General features: G+C 37.4%; 2 protein-coding genes across 3 annotated transcripts in view; one reads left to right on the forward strand and one right to left on the reverse strand.

The window, feature by feature from the left end:
* The window catches only part of DNAI7 (dynein axonemal intermediate chain 7), a 52218-nt gene extending 42155 nt beyond the window's left edge, over positions 1–10063 (forward strand). For both annotated transcript variants that reach the window (XM_081129369.1, XM_081129370.1), the window contains 5 exons: positions 1743–1899; positions 4924–5138; positions 6347–6514; positions 8051–8164; positions 8889–10063. In XM_081129369.1, coding sequence (XP_080985495.1) covers positions 1743–1899; positions 4924–5138; positions 6347–6514; positions 8051–8164; positions 8889–9167 — 933 coding nt within the window. In that variant the 3' untranslated portion in view covers positions 9168–10063. The remainder of the gene's footprint in view (positions 1–1742; positions 1900–4923; positions 5139–6346; positions 6515–8050; positions 8165–8888) is intronic.
* The window catches only part of IRAG2 (inositol 1,4,5-triphosphate receptor associated 2), a gene marked incomplete at its 5' end in the record, with an annotated part of 74957 nt that continues 66579 nt past the window's right edge, over positions 9376–17753 (reverse strand). Inside the window, 7 exons of the mRNA XM_081127802.1 lie at positions 9376–9858; positions 10723–10830; positions 12397–12498; positions 12760–12809; positions 12921–12983; positions 14474–14517; positions 16033–16180. Coding sequence (XP_080983928.1) covers positions 9615–9858; positions 10723–10830; positions 12397–12498; positions 12760–12809; positions 12921–12983; positions 14474–14517; positions 16033–16180 — 759 coding nt within the window. The 3' untranslated portion in view covers positions 9376–9614. The remainder of the gene's footprint in view (positions 9859–10722; positions 10831–12396; positions 12499–12759; positions 12810–12920; positions 12984–14473; positions 14518–16032; positions 16181–17753) is intronic.

The following is a 17753-nucleotide window of genomic DNA, read 5'->3' on the forward strand; positions in this document are numbered from 1 at the left end:
TCACTCGTCTAAGGAGCTATTGTAAACATTTCTCTCTAGCCATCCCCCGCCATGGAATGTAATGCCACAGATAGACTGATCTGCGTATGTGCTGGATGTATATCTATGCTTTATACATAATAGAGTAAGATTTTTTTCATGCCTCCCCCAAACTAATTTTTCCCCTACTGGGGATGATACTGTCATTCCTTCTCCCCACAAAGGAGAATGCATTTATTAGAGCAAGCCTGGGGGAGATGATCGGCTCTATTGCCACTTTGAAGAATCTATTTGAAGCAACCTTCCCCATCTTGGGGACACTCGAAGGACAGTGGGGAATCCAAGAAATACATTCCTTTGAAGAAGGTAGACCTTCAAAACTCTTTATCTATAGGCAGGTCTCAGCCTGATCTGGGGTTTTCAAGGGTTCATCCAAAGATCTTTGAGAATTCCCTGAGACCACCGCTCTGTGCTCTTCGTCTGAGCCCAGAGCATCCTCCCTCGCACCTGTTTCTCTCTCCTGCAACAAAAAGGCCTTTTTTTTTCAAGTATCTTTTCAATAATCTACCCCCTCCTCTAGAATTTTTCCCCATCCGGTTTTTTTCTCTACTACCTAACATTTCTAATCTTGCCCCTTCCCTAGATCTTTCTCTACATTTAGATACATGTTACATTTAGATAATGGACAGATCTCCCTTGTCCCAGAGAAATCCGCTGTTGGTTTAATTTACTTTCTTTTTCTCTCCCAGCTTTACTGAGATATAATTGACCTGTAAGTTGTAAGGTGTACAGTGGGATGATTTTTACCGTCATCCATCCATTTCTAGACTTGTTACACCGCCTGTACTTCTTTCTCTCTTCACCTACACACACCCTAGCCAAGGCACTGGGACACGGGCCCTGGGGTCCCACAGCTCCCTTTTTGAGTTCCGATGCCTCAGTGAAGTCATTTTGTAACCATTGGCAAATTACTCGAGTTATGTAAATCCCAGTTACCTTCTTTTTTTAGCTTTGTTTTATTATTAAAATTTTTAAAAGTGCAGTTTACATTCAATATTATTTTGCTTTAGTTTCATATAATTTAGAAAGTGTTCCCCCTGATATTTCCAGTACCCAACTGGACCATACACAGTTATTACAGTATGTAATTAACTTTACATCACCATGACTATTTTGTAAATGCCAGTCTGTACTTCTCAATCCCTTCACCTTTCACCCAGTTCCCAGTTCCCTTCTTTGTTAAATATAGGCCCCGTAGGGTTGCTTGGAATAAAATGCTGAGTAAGTCCCAGCCTAGAACCCAGCCCATAAAAGGGTTCTGCGATTACATTCAAAAAATTTTTAAAAAAATATATCTTTATTGATTTCAGAGAGAGGAAGGAGAAGGAGAGAGAGATAGAAACATCAATGATGAGAGAGTCCTCATTGATCGGCTGCCTCCTGCAAGCCCCCGACTGGGGATCGAGCCCACAACCTGGGCATGTGCCCTGACCAGGAACAGAGCCGCGCGATCTGGATCCTAGGCCGACGCTTAACCGCTGAGCCACACCCGGCTGGGCACATTCAACTTTAGTAGATTTTTTTGGCGCCTTAATCATTATCTTTTAATTTTGTTGTGACATTTTGTTAGTCAATCTGTAGCTAACTGAGACCAAACTGAAGTGCTTATTAAATATAACTATATAACTTATTCAGTAATATTTACATCTTTAACTGTTACCAGTCAGCTTCTAACTTAGTGCTGTTTTGGTCATTTTTAAAAGATACTCAAAGATGGATTACAGAAATATATATATCCTCCAGCAACTACAGAAGACTATGAAACAGAGAACTCTTTCCCACCCATAGAGGTGACGCTCGAGGTTTATGAGAACGTGATCTTTTTTGAGGATCCTATGGTTGTAAGGTGGGATGCGGAAGGTACAGCAATGCCTTTAACCAGCTCTGATAACTATGTAACCAAAAGAAGTGTGCTAGTACAAATCCTTAAATCAACATAGGAAATGCAGGGTGTAAACAATCTTACATGTTTCTAAGCCAGTTTTAGGGTCTGTGCTTTATTTGCTCGCAATGGAAATGAGTAGGGATTGGAGTTTAAAAACTTATTGAACTTTATAACTCTTAGTTACTAAAGTGTTTACATCTACCATAATCCCTGAAGAATTACAATCAAGATTGGTGTTAAAATTGGATTATTTTAATGTTAAGGATTTATAAATCTTATTACAACCAAGTATTGAAGTATTAGGGATGGGAAGTGGACAAATGGGAAACCTGTGAAAGAAGAAAACTCACTACTGTGTGCCTCTTTATGACTTTTGATTGTTGAACCATAGGAAATTAGTACTTGTTCAAATGTTAAATAAAAATATATCAGAAGTACTAATAGAAATACAAATTAAATATTCACTAATCATTAACATATACTATTTTAGGTTGGCTGGCTAAACTTTAAAAGGTCTTGGTCTTGTGAATTAATGTATGCAGTTTTGAGGCTCCAAGATGAAAGCTGTGTAGCTTTATTTATCTTTTTAAATATGTTTTTATTGCTTTTTTTCCCGAGAGAGAGAGGAAGGGAGAGAGAAAAACATGGATTGGTTGCTTCCTGCACGCAGCCTACTGGGGATCAAGCCTGAAACCAGGGATTAACATGAATTATTTTACATTCATCTATTTATTTGTGAAAGGAGTTACATATTTTGTGATAGGTTGGGAACAGTTTATTTATTTTTAGGTTGGGGACAGTAGATCACTAAATCAAAGAGCTTGTATTTAATCTATTTATTTAGTTATGTGGGCAGAGAATTTAGGAATTTCTCCACCAAGAAGGGTAAATATTTGGAGTTTAAACATTTTTATGACTACTATAATATTCCATGATTTTGCTTGTGTAGACAGAGCTACAAGATGTTATTTATATTCTAGAAATAGTTTATGTATTATAAACAGATTTTTATCAATACATTAAACTATAAAATATATCAAAATGAACAATTAGGTCATTTCTTCCTTTTGTGTTGCTTTAGAAGTTTCACTTTCCTTTAATGATAATATTCAGAAATATTTATCACATTAAAAATTATTCACACTAAATTAAAACTAGACAAGGTAAATTATTCACATGACTTTGGGAAATACAACTTTTAAAATTTGGCTCTAACTGCAGTAATCAGTCAGCCTACAACTCCAGTATTTTTTAATCCATGAGGAAACTCTGCCTAGAAGTACTAGAAACTTGGAGAATCCATTTATAGATGATACTTAATTTTTACCTTTACAAATTAAAATAATGTTAATGTAAAAGCAAAAAGAGGAAATAAAAATAACTTAGTTTGTCAGTATGATTGTATTTGTTATGTTAAAGAGTCAAAAATTATCAGTAGAACCACACATGTCAGAAGAGGGGAAAGCCGGTGGAAATGGAGAGGGCATTCTAGGAAAAGATTCATTCGTTCCACAAATATGCCAAACAATAAGAAATACAGAGATGAATGAGTTCTGTCTTCCGGGAGTTTTCAAAATTGTAGGAGAGGCACAGAGAGAAAGGCCTCCTAACGTAATGCAGTGAGGTGCTATCACAGAAGTGCTGTAAAGCAGAACAGTGGCCGGGCCAGTCTGGACAGTTAAGGATGAAATATTGAGCAGGCCCTGAAGAGACTAAGAGAACATTCTCATACGAGGCTTTGCATGGGCATGTCTTCATTGCTCTTGGGTATATATGCCTAGGAGTAGAATTGCTGCATTGAATGGTAAATTTGTATTAACTTTTTAAAAAAATATATCTTTATTGATTTCAGAGAGAGGAAGGGAGAGGGAGAGAAAGAGAGAGAAACATCAATGATGAGAGTCGTTGATCGGCTGCCTCCTGCACACCCCCTACTGGGGATCGAGCCCGCAGCCCTGGCGTGTGCCCTGTCTGGGAACCGAACCACAATCTCCTGGATCCTAGGTAGATGCTCATCTTCTGAGTCACGATGGCTGGGCAATTTATGTTAACTTTTAAAGAAACTGCCAATTCTTTTTCAAAGTAGCTGTACCATTTTACATGACCACTTAACACTGTGAGTTTTCCCATTGCTCCACATCCTTGCCAACATTTGCTATTATCTTTTTTACTATAACCATTGTATTGGGTATAAGGTGGTGTGTTGTGGTTTTAATTTGTATTTCCCTAACAACTGATAATGTTGAGCATCTCTTTTCATGTACTTTTAATCCTTATATATATCTTCTTTGGTGAAATGTTTATTCAAATCTTTTACCCATTTTTAAACTGGGTTGTTTTATTATTGAGTTGTAAGAGACACCAAACAGTGCCTCTTATGTGACTGCATTTGTATGAAAAGTCCAGAAAAGGCAAATCTTTGGAGACAGGAAGTATGTTAATGGTTGCCTGGGGCTGGAAGGTGGGAATGGGAATTAACTATAAGTGGACATAGGGAATGTATCGGGAAGATAGTAATGTTCTAAAACTGGATTGTGGGGATGGTTGCACAACTGGGTAAATTTACCAAAATAATTTAATTATATACTTAAGACAGGTAAATTTAAAGCTGTTAAAAAAAAAATGAAAAAAGGTTGTCTAAGATACTAAGGAAGTGTCCTCTAGGCAGAAGGAACTGCATGTAAAGAGGCACACACGGGGCATGAGGTTGTTGGGAAGGAAAAAGATGTGTGGCTGAAATCAGATGTGAGAAGTAGGAAGGGACAAAGCCAGAAATGTGGGTCAGAGCTTCATTCGAAGCCTTATATACCATGCTGAGGAGTTTGGACTTGGTCCTGTAGACAGGAAGAAACTCCCAGCAAAGTTAACTTTTTGTTGAGATTCTATTCTAAACGTGAAAGATAAATTTACACATATTGCACTTATTGGGTGGTTCCACTCAACTTATTTTTGTATAGGAAAAAATGAAACTAATGTCATTTTCTTCACTTACTATAAAGGTAAACACTGGAAAACTGATGGCATCAGTAACGTATCTTACAAATCAGAAGAGAGACTTATAACATTCAGCCTGGAGACTCTGGGCCCTGTTACCTTGGTTCAAGACACTCATATTAACATGCCGTACCTGTCATGGGAACTAAGACCACTTGATGTGAATAAAATACTTTTGACTGTGACTACAATATTTATGGAGATTCAAATACAAATTAAGGTAAATCACTGTTATAGCAAGTCATATCCAAGAGGTAAACCTCCTGGATGACTGTAAGAGAGTGTGTCAAAGCAATCAATCACTGGTAATTCTGAATTTTATTATTTTTTAACAACCTTAATTTTCCATCAGCCTCATTTCTGTTTTTTGTTTAAAAGTCTGTGGAAGAGCAGCTAAGACACTATTCAGTGGTTGTAATTTCTAAATGAAATATTGACTAGATAGGAAATACCATGTAAAAAGTGATTTTTACTCACAAATTTATACTCTCAAGTTATTAGGAATAGACCAATTAATGAAGCTACAAGCCTAGTTGTAGTGTGACTTTCAGAGTTTTTGACCCGTTCCTGAGAAGATTCCTGATCTTTATCATCAAGCCATTTGAAACTCCCTTTGAGGTTTCTCTCTGAAGGAACCTCTATTGCTTGTCAGTCATAAATTACATAGCCTGAAATTTAGAGACAAAAAGTAGATTAGTGGAAGGTGGGAATGGGGGTTAAGTGTATGCATATTGCATGAAGGATCTTATGGGGGTGGGAGGAGGGTGGAAGTGTTCCAAAACTGATTTATGGTGATAGTTGCACCACTCAGTCAAGTTACAAAAAATCATTGTATTATGCACTTGAAGTGGGTGAACTTACGATATGTAAATATACCTCACTAAAATTGTTTTAAGAAAGCCTGAAATTCCTTATGAATGTAGCAGGAAGACTAGATATCATCAAACTTTGCTTTGAAAAGCAGATGAGAGGTGTGAATTCTGTTCACCTTCAAATTGCCAGTTTAAACTTTGCAAACGTTAAAACTGAAATCATTTTACATTATGTTAAATCTTACATGTGTAAAAAAATTATCCTTAAAAGTTGTATCATGATTGCTATCACATAGCTATTGTAATTCAATAGGAACATATGCAGTATTCTTAGATCATAACTTAAAAAAATAGGAGACCTGAGACTTTAGTCCAGTCCCTTGATTGCTCAGCTAAAGCCCCAAAAGAACTGATATACTGCTTAAGGTAACATGGGGACTTTGTGGCCAAGCTTTCAGATTGGTCCTAAAACATATCTGCCCTGCATTTTTTTTAACACAGAATGAGATAGATTTTTTTAAAAAATGGTATAAAGAACCCAAAGGCTAGAACCAGAGTGATAATGAAGTAATACTTTAACTTATACAAAAGCTGCTTTTTTTCTCATTGAAACTAGAAAGATGTCTGCATGTTAGCTTCAATCAAACTAAAGTACCAAGAACATTCCTCTATCTTGGAAGGAAAATGGATGACTCTTACTTCTTTCATTATTGCTTTGAAAGAAGCTGGACTGAATATCTTCCCTACTGAACACTCTCATTTTTATGTTGCTACAAACTATAAGGTAAGAATGAATCCAAACTTAGTGTAAGGGACATTTAGATGCTAGTATTAAATTTTATATAAATCTTAAGGTACATTATGGGTTTTCTATATTCACTTATATAAGACTATCGTTAGAAAGGAAGGAATAAATGGCAAGACCAGAAATTCAGAGTTCTCTCAAGTTTAATAATTTTTTTCCAAGAAAGTAAGCCTGTGGTATGACCTTCATCTTGACTAATGGAGGACATCCACAGCTGGTTGGTTTTAGTGCAAAGGCAGTCAAAGCAACTTCACATTTTGTATATTTTCTTGCGTCTTCCAGACTGGATATATGTAAGATTCCTTAAAAAAGTAAAGGGCCAAGCAGTTTCCCAAACACAGTAAGTCAGATGAAATTAAACACATGTAGGGACCACTGGTACACAAAATCCACTTTCTCCTGTTCCTTGGCAGAGCCTCCCTGTAGACAACACATACTGCTTTGCGCTACTCGTAAAGCTTCAGTTAAATGAGATCCTCCCATGTTAAACTGTGAGCTCTTTGAGGATGGGAACTGTTTTTTTGTCAACTTTGATGGACTCTTCTAGCACCTAGCATATTCCTAGAATTCAGTAGATGTTTAGTAAATATTTATGACCTATGAATGAAGACAAAGTAGCTTCTAACCATGAGAGGTGTTTTGGGCATAGGAGTTCAATATTTAAGAACAAGTTTATAATATCCCAGAAAATGGCAATATAGGTAGACATTCGTGTAACATCTGAAAATAATTTTATCGGTAAGAGTATGTACACATGTAGGGAAAAAACCACCTTGGTTTTAGTAGCTCAAATTGCCAGTTACTCTGCAAATGCTGAATGTAGTGTGGTATTAATTTATTCAGAATGTTCAAGAGCTTCTTTTTCTGAACACTTATATTCTAGGCATTGTTTTAGAGGTTTAGAGTATATTAGTGAATAATAATATTTTTTAAAAAGGCCCTGTCCTTGTGGAACTTACATTCTAGTAGAGGGAGACAAAAATAATAAACATAAAAAATAATGTCAAAGGTAAATAAAATTCTATGGGAGAAAGAAAAGGTAGATCAGGAATATTGGGGGTAGGGCAGTATACAATATTAAATAGGATACTGGGGGCTCAGTGAGAAGGTAAGATTCAAACAAAACGTGAAGGTAGGGAATTTAACCAAGTGGATATTGCAGGAAGGCGCTTCCGAGCTGAGTGGCCTGGTATATTTAAAGATTGGAGGAACAGCAAGGAGGGCAGGCACCTGGAGCTAGAGAGCACAGGGAGAAAAGATAAAGTTAGGGAGATCATGGGTGTATGTGGGGGAACCTCAGATCATGCAGACCCTTGTAGATCACTGTTAGGACTTTAGATTCTATTCTGAGAGAAAGGGAAAGCCATAGCCCTGTTTTGAGAGAGGAGTCATATAATCTGACTTACATTTTAATGGATTTTTTTGTGCTGAGAATAGACTGTAGGAGGCCAAGGATGGGAAGGAGACTTGTTGAGAAGGCTCTGTGACCAATTCTATGTGTTTTTATATTGGCAGCTACCTTTGGTAGAAATGAAAGCTTATCGACAAATGGCCCTGCTATGTTCTGCTTTTGCATTTGGTTGGAGCAAGTGGAATACACAATGTGGTTCTAAAAAAGTTATATTTAAGGTATAGTATGCAAAAATGCGTAACACTACTTTTTCTTCCAAAAGAAAAGTACTCAAAGGCTAAATGAATGTAGACCACGGTTTCTCCTCTTAAAAAGGTGAAAAAAATTAACATCCAAAATGGTGTTCTAAAAATAATTTTATTTGGTCAAAACTATAAAACTAAACTATGTAAAAGTTATGCCTTCATTGTCCATTATGGTACCAAATGCTCTTGATTTCAGAACTAGAGTACTTATATCTGTTTATAGTGACTCAAGAACAAATGTGAAAGCCTTTAGTGTGAATATATATCTGATTCACAAACTCTCTTTTGAGAGAGAGAGACCTCCGATTTAACTTTCTGGCACATTTACTACTTGCCTAATAAATTCTAAAAGCTGACTGCTGAATGTTTGAGCATAAATTAGCTGCCACACTTGTTTTTTGTGTTTCTCCCACTAGAATATAAGCTCCTTGAGGACAGTCATTAGATACTGATCAGTGTTTGGGTGTTTTTCTTTGTTTTGTTATTGTTTTACATCCCCAGCAACTAGAATAGTATCTGGAACATGATAGCCATTCAATAAATATTTGTTGAATGAATCAATACATTTCGATAAACTCCATAAACTCCATAAACACCAAAATTTGGGGTACTGAGTTGAACCCTTCAAATACTCTACTGCCAAAGTACCTAATAGAAGGGGAACTCTGAACAGATTTCTCTAATTTTCTTTCTTTAGGTGAGCGAACACCTTACTAAAGAAGAACCTATTCAGAATCCCAACTGGACCCTTTTAATGTTTAATGGCAACCGAGCACAAAGGCTCAAGATTGACGAGGGCAGTGAGGCTTTCTCTGAAGCCCTGAAAGAGGAGACTGAGTTTCATTCTACTCTCTACCACATGGTTAAGGATTTTGCTTCTGAAGCAGCAATGGAGGAAGTGAGGAGCTCTGACTGCCAGTATATTAACTCTGTGTGCCACATGCTACTCTTGACTAGATTACTCAGTTATTCTTAATCTCTGGTGATGACTTTTATTCAATATGAAGAATCGAGCAACCTGGGGGAAAATCAGGTATTTCCTCAGTAAAATGTAACAAGTGAATATACTTTAAACATGCTACTAAAATGATCTAACCAGCATTTTATACTCAAATCTTAGTTTTTTAAATGTGGGGTTCTTTTGCTATGGACTGCTGGCCCACTGAGATTTAACATTCACTCTATGAAGATTTAATGATTCTTTATTTCAGTACATTTTAACAAACTATATAACATCTCCTCCTCAAAAAGCTCATTAAAAGATCATGGGGAGATAATCACAAAAAGAGGGAATTTAAAAGTCTTAGTCATTCTGAGAACCTCTGGTTCCAGGCTATATTCTCCCAGCTAAAAGTTACTAATTTACAAAATTCAGATACTGAAACTTTAAAAATTAAGATACACACATTAGGACGTGTTACAGTCACACTGGGGGTGGCCCGTTGTGTCGGAGTCTGGTAAAGGGCCACAGGATATGTTCTAGAGACATCCAGGAGTCCCCATCCTGGGTGGGAGCGGCATCCACAGACTTTTGGAAAAATCGGCCTGTGAGGAAGCTTATCAAAGCTGCAAACAGTACAATTAATGCAACAGAAAGCCAGAGGGCCTTATTCGCCTTTCTGATGGAGGTCTTGAGATTTGTGGCCCAGGAAGCTACTGTGTCATAACTATAAGGAAAACACAAATTCAGAATTTAGTCATCACAGTAATCTGTTATCAGAAACACCCCTTTTGCCAACAATACCAAGCAAGCCATTGACCTGCTGTGTCTACCAACACTACATTGTAATAAACCATATAATGTAATTTGCTGTCTTGGTTTGGTTCCCTCTTACAGTTGTTGAAATTAAAGAAATAACGCGTTATGGTGAGAATCTGAAAATTCTGTGATTTAGGCGTCGTTTAATTCCTAACAAGTACATACAAGTATTTATCCAACTCTCTCAATCAGGTAAGGCAACATGTTCCTACAGTGGAAACAAAAATATCACTTATTGAGTAGAATATATGTGTGTGTATATACGTATATATAAACGTGTCGCTTCTCACCATACCTTAGATTTTTGGTGTACTGAAATTTAAACCCTTTCTTTTAGAAGCACTCACCAAAAAAGCTTATTACAGTATCATTTACGTCTTTGAAAATAGTTAACTCTGGGGTAAACGCTAGTTCACTTAATCATAACCATGAAATAACGACCTAGGTACTAGTATCATCCCTGTTTTATAGATGAAATATGCTTAAAAATGGATGAACGTTCCCAGGCTACAGAGCTAGTTAGAGAGCTGGGAGTGGAGCCCAGGAGAGCTGACTTCAGGGCCAGCTTCCTCACACTGACTTCTCCTGCCTGTTGTAACTCACAGATTCAGGCGTAACCCCCACAGACCATACGAAGTTTGTTATTCATCTCAAATTTAACAATCTGACAGGTCTTTTAGTAAAGTAATTTAATCAAGAGGGATATTGTTAACCCTGCCTTACCTTTCCCCATTCCACTAAAATGATGTAATTTGGGAGGTAGAAAACTTACACTGAAGAGACATCCCATTTTGATGGATTATTTCTCTTTTCAGAAAGACTTGGTTTTCTTGTCCTTTCTACTATTTCTTCTTCAGGTGGTTCTGAGTCATCTTTAGTTCTGTAAATAAGTATTTTAATATTCAAAACTAAAGATAATGTGCTATAGTGATAAAAATATTGCTAAATTTCTCTGCATTAACAAAGATGCGCACAAATCTTTGCTTTGCTTTAGAAAGATTTGACAAATACCTAATTCTAAAATTCAAATCACCAAATTTATTTAACCATTTTGTTTGCATGACGTATTCTTCTACCACATGGGCTGCAATAATCTATCTTAGTTGATTGAAAAACCTAGAGAGAAAAACAATCAATGCTAAATTGTAGTAACATCAAAGTGTTATTTTTTCTCTTTCTCTAAAAAATCTTAATTTTAAAAATGTTTGTGAAAATATTCTGTGTAAAACTAGTAAAAATGTGCTCGCAGTGTTCAGTGACCTGGCAAATAGCAATTGAATTGACTTTATTTTAAACAAAATCATGTTATCTAAAGAGAGGGATTCCCTTACGTGAACAAAACGTGTTTATTATGTTCACTGAAGAGTTTGAGCTCATAATGCCCTCACTATTGCCAAAGGGGACTGTATCTCAAAGTTGTTGTTTTAGTAAAAAAAATGTAGGGAATGTATGTGGTAGATTTTGGTTTAGTCTTTAAAGGAAAGAAGGCCCAAAAGCCAGAATCAATTGCATTCTTGTAAGATTTTCAAGGTTTTCAGTCTTTTGTTTACAGAGACTTCTCAGTAAAAATCATACCATACTAACAAAAAGCAAATGATACATTGCAATCTTTTGAAGGAAACTCTTAATTTTTTTCTACTCCAGATCAGAAAATATTCATCATGGTAACTCTAAGAGTTTTCAGTACATGCAACAGGTTCCCTGGATTATTTAAAGTTTTTTGTTTTTTAGGTGTGTGTTTAAAGGTAGGCACTCAGGGAACACGTATGACAGGAACATAAAATCATTTCATTAAGGTCTCCACAGATGAGGAAACTGAGCCCAAGTAAGTTTAAAGCATTTTGTCTAATGTCACCCAAGGACTCAAAGGCATTTGTTCACGTCCCTCCTTCCTGCCTTCTCTCGTGTGCCAGAGCAGTATATTTTAACTTGCTAGATACAGAGATAGTAATGTAGTTTTATCTTTCCCCTACTCCTCATTTATGTAAAGGGAAGATATATATATAACGCACATTACATATGTGCCTATGTTTTATATATACACGTATGTGTGTATGTGTGTATATGTGTGTGTATATATATGTTTATATATATATATATGTATTTCATGTATTTTTTTTAAAAGATGGACATTTTACTTCTGTGGCTCTTTAGTCACCTTCCTCGCTGCTGGCCAGATACCTATACAGGAAAAAAATCATCTTCACACATCTGGCAAATTCCAAGGTCTTTCCAAAAGACCCCAACCAAACCTTGCAGCTCCCAGCACTACAAGGGTGAATGGGTTCACAAATAGCATTTCTATAGTGCTTAGTAGCTTCTAAGTCTTAAACAATTTAGCTTTTTGATGATGCAGCACTGATGTCACAGCCACGGAAAAGAAGTGACCCCCACTGTTTGCGCCCTGGCTCACGTCGGGTTGGCAAACACACCGAGCTTCACCTACTTGAGCTCGTGTTTCTCTTCTCCACCATCCGCCCAGGAATAGGTGCTGATAAACCGATGCAGTGAGGGACGGTGTTCACTCTGCTTTGAGCCCAAAATCCGCCTACATAAAGATGATTACGTCCACTTGTCAAATCAAATACATCCATAGCCATTATCTATCTATTTCCCACTACCTAAATCAATACAAAAATCACACATTCTAATTTTTTTTCCATGGCACTCATGTAACACTTATTTCATAAAACAGTTTCACGATATGCCCATTTTTATAATTCTGCTTATATCACTTATTTCAAACATTTACTTTAGCACAGCTAAAAATAGTAAAGTTCCCAAAGAGCAAGCATATAATTACACTTACCAACTGCTTGACCTCCTGCTGAATCGGTCATTAGTTTCCATCCCAGCCGCCTTTAAAGTTCAGATGTTAAAAGAAATAACATATGAACTTAGTGAAGTTTATATCTTTGTTATATGAAAATGACTTTGCTTTTGACTGAAAACATTTGGAAATTTGCTTACCATTGCTGCATTTCCAATATTTCTGGGTAAAGAAGCAATTGTCACTCTTCGAAGAGAAGATGGCTGCTCAAAGGGAGAAAATGTACATTTAGAAAATTCTTAATATTTTACCCTTGTACGCAACACTGATGACTATCTTTGTACATCCACACCCACACACTTGACTACTGCTGAGTTAAACAGACATTTTCAAAAGGATTTTGTTATGACCAAGTTGCCTTCCAGGTGTATTCTACTCATTTATATTCCACCTTCCCCATCACTGGGTGAGTATGATTTTTGCCAATCAAATAAGGAGTATAAGCTTTCTTGTTTAGGTTTGCATTTATTTGACTTGCAGAACATTCAACACTATTTCTGCTCCAAGAACCACCTGTTTATGATCTTTGCCCACATTTTATTCATGATATTTCAGGCAGAAAATTTTTTCATTGTTAATATAGCCAAATCAATCTGTTTCCTCCTCTCTTTTGCTACCACTTCTTTTATACTTAGAAAAAAGTTCCCCTACTCAAAAGGAGATAAATACATGCCTATATTTATAGCTTTTAAAAATTGCTTCATTTCCCCCCCATTTAATACATTTAAGAATGGGCATATTATTTTAAAGAATGGATGTGTTTATAGATCAGCATTGAGATTGGCACAGAAAAAAATGTTACACAGTATTCTGTGGTTGACTAAGTATAACTTCAGAAAATAAAAATATTTTAAATGTAGGAAATAGTGTATGTGAATCCTTTTCTTAAGCCATCATCCCTATATTAATTTTATAGGTTACTTGAGCATCAAGAATATCAAACTGTGGTCCATGAAACCTGGGTTCAAACCATGGTTCTACCCTACATATATCATAACCCATCACCTAACTTCTGTGCTGCTCTCTTTCCTCATGAGTGAAAAGGAGATATGCATGGGAGTGATTGTAAAGTCACTTGCTCAAAAATCCTATTACAAAATTCTGTGCAATCCTGATTTTCAAACTCCCTGATTTTTCCTTAGGCATACAGCCTCTAGCATAAAACACACACCTGTATTTCCAGTCTTATTTGCAACTAAGAGTGAAAAGAGAAATTTTACCTTTCCTTAGGGAAAGTTTATCTTTAAAGGGTGAAGGAATACCTGTCTTTTTTTTCTTGGAGTGTGACTTGGTGTAATGACCAGGACTTGGTGCCTGGGACTGAAGAGGCCTTCTTAGACCATAGGGTGGAAGCAAAGGGCTGAGGATGGTGCAGCAGCTAGAGAGGAAGAGGACCCTGTGGATTTTGTGAAGCTGCTCTAGCATTGTTGGATTGCCTATATCCAACTCCCATTTTACACGAGAGAAACTTGTTCACGACCACCAGGCAAACTTAACTGATATGCCAATATAGCAGGAAATATAAAAGCATACATATAAACAAATATACACACACATATTTGGATACATATATATAAATTAAAATCATTTTATGATTTACATTTAAAGCTATGTTGCTTCAAATATTTTAAAATCATCTCACCTATAATATTTGATAAACATCTTTAAAGTGAATCAGCGAATTATTAATTACCTTGGAGTTTAGAGAAGCTGAGCGTTTTTTAATTTGGCAGTCATCTGAAAGAAAAACATTTGCACAATTTAGAAATTACATTTGTAATTCCTGTTAATGCAATGGTCTTAAATGGTCTTAATTCTTTACAAAGAAAAGCAATGGTCAGGAAATATTTGAGACCCTGGAGACTGCTGAAGATATAACTATCTGGCTATTGTTTATTTGGTTATTGGACAATGACCATCTTAACCCATGGAACACAGTCCTCTCTGTTACTGCATATGTCCGAAATGCTGACCTAGCACATAGTAGGCACTAAATGAATATCTGCTGAATAAATGAACCCAAAATTACACGTAGAAGATCATAAATATGCTTACCTTTCTAGAAGAGGGAACAGATCATTAAGGATTCTCAGTTCATACTGCTTAATTAAAATAAACGATATTCTAAGATTTATATAAACCTTATATTAAGGTATTTTCCATGGCCTTATGTGTGTCCCTGGTTTCTAATTCATCAGTCAGCCTTACTGTGCCAGGGCTATTCCTTCTATGAGGAATACAGAACCATTGTTGACAAGAGCATCACAATTATTCTGCCTTGCTTTATATGTGGAGAAAGCGCCAATTTGAACATATCCCAAGTGGGAGAACACTAGGTCAGCTCAATAGGATGGATTAAATATATTTTCTGGCCTCAGGAATTTAAATTTTAATACATTTAAAAAATGTATGTTTTTATTGATTCTAGAGAGAGAGGAAGCGGGAGAGGAAGAGAGAGGGAGGGAGAGGGAGAGACATTGATGAGAGAGACACATCATCGATCAGATGCCTCCTGCGCATCCCCACACTGGGGATCAAGCTGCACACCAGGCACGTGTCCTAACTGGGAACTGAACCAGCGACCACTTGGTGCATGGGATCATGCTCAACCAGCATCACACTGGCCAGGGTGGATTTGATGATTTGTTGTTTTTGTTGTTGTTAATGCTTGCCCAAGGATTTTTCCCATTGCTCTTCAGAGAGAGTGGAAGGGGGAGGGAAGCAGAGGGGGAAAGAGGGGGAGGGAAGCAGAGGGGGAAAGGGGGAAAGAGGGGGAGGGAAGCGGGGAGGGAAGCAGAGGGGGAAAGAGGGGGAGGGAAGCAGAGGGGGAAAGAGGGGGAGGGAAACATTGATGTGAGAGACACATCGACTGATTGCCTACTGGTGGCGTCCTGCATGCGCCCAGACTGCGGTGGGTGAGAGGGGTGAACCTGCAACCCAGGTACATGCCCTTGACTGTGAATTGACCTGGCGACCCCTCAGTGCCTGAGCTGATGCTCGAGCCACGGAGCCACACCGGCCGGCACTGACTTGATGAGTTCTTTATGTCATTATCAAAGAATCCTTGTTGCCAACCTGTTATCTAACTGACATCCTACTTTGGGGTATGCACATGACAGGAATGAGTTATTCTTTTAATATAACCTTAACCTAAGGGTCTTATATTTAAGACATAAGAAGTAGTAACAGAGAATGAAAGAGGTGAATGTTAGAAAAATATAACTTAAAAACATTATTCTAAACTTGTATTACCTCCATCTTCCAGAGGGTTAAAAGACCTTTCATTTTGCAGAAGGACCTGTTTTAGTTCTTCTAATTCAGCGTGCTCTTTGGCATACATTCTCTTCAGGTTTTCCACATGCTGAATCATCACTTCAACTGCTTTACTAACCCGGCTTTCCTAGGAGGAAAAAAAAGTACTATTCTTGATACCCAGTTAAAAGATGGTAATTAGAAACATGCATATTTATCTTCACTCCATCCCTAAATCCTACTAAAATGACAACACAGGTATTTCTTTTGACAAAGGCCCGAGTCCACAAGGACAAACAGAACAGAAGAAGTAATAGCAACCAAATTTTGAAAGCCTGCTGGAAGGACCAGTTGTAAATGACAAAAATGTGAAAAGGCTGAGCCCTAAAATAAACAGTAAGAAGATTCTAGAAGCAAGCTAGGAAAGCCCATAGGATCAGGACTTAGTGGCACCTCTGGAATTAAGCTTCAGGCTGATGAACAGAGGAAATGATTAAAAATCTATGCAAAAAGTGATTAGATCCACAGATGCCTTCCCTTACTCAAGCCAGCCAAACAACTGGCCCTCCACCACTTTGGTGAATATCTAAAGAGAGTTAAACAAGAGGGTCTGTGGCTTGGGTAGTAACAAATAGGTGATGGTGGCTCGTGCTGAAATGGATAGAATTAAGCTAAAGTCTGTATACATACTGAATAATGAGCTACCTGGCTTTATTCTTCCTTCAAGCTTCCAGATCCCGGTAGTCAGGCTTATGTCCTCAAGGCAGGCAGCTAGAAGATTTTTCTCCAAGGAATCTAACATCCCAAGATGAAAGCCCTAAAACTGCTGCCACTGAGAGTACTCTAGGGAGACATCCTAGCTTGTGTGAAGCTCAGGGTCAACAAGAACCCTCCCCACTCAACATACAGAGCTCCCAGTCACCCCGATGTTGGAGGTAAGCCCCTAGCACAAAAGAAGACAATGAAAACAGATAAAAGCGAGCTGGAGGAAACAACCCAGAAAAACTAAAACTTCAAGGAAACTACCAACATCTTCGAAGAGCTACGAATTAGTATTGCATCCATGAAATAAAAATAAGGTATTTGTCAAAAACATTCTGAGAACAAAAGAAGTCTGGAAATTAAAATATGACAAAAATTTGACAGAGAAAATGGGGAGGACATGATGATGGTTTAAGGAGAGAGTGTGAAACTGGTATTTAGAAGAGAGGGAGGGTGACAGATGGGAGGCCCTATGGGCCCGCAAGAGGTTTGTGGTAATGAATTTCAAGGGAGCTAGTCAGCACACAGGTGTGATGTCTTCCAGCTATGCGGGCATGAGCAGGTGGAGAGCTGGATTTAAACAGGGTTGTAGATTTTACTAATGAGTAAAATTAAACGAGAGAGGAAAAGGTGCTGAGGGGCTCATGCGAGGGAGGGAATATTGTGTTTGACTATGGAATGTAAGCTTGGTCAGGAAAAAAGGGAGGTCAACAGCAAGGCGAGAGACAGCGGGAAGGTCTGAGGGAACAGAGTGATAAAACTAAATATTTGCCTCCACAGTGGGACATCAACAAATATCTAAAACTTTAAATCACTAAGTGATAGTCTATGCATGTTATTTAGGGATATAAATATAAATACAAAACAAACCAAGAGTTGAAAGTGATTTTTCTTTAACATGGAAAATGGGATAATAAGTCTTATAGAACCACTGAACTTTTTAAAACTATGTGCATACA

The sequence above is a fragment of the Miniopterus schreibersii genome (genome assembly GCF_964146895.1).
Source record: "Miniopterus schreibersii genome assembly, chromosome: 2".
In the NCBI taxonomy this organism is placed as follows: Eukaryota; Metazoa; Chordata; class Mammalia; order Chiroptera; family Miniopteridae; genus Miniopterus; species Miniopterus schreibersii.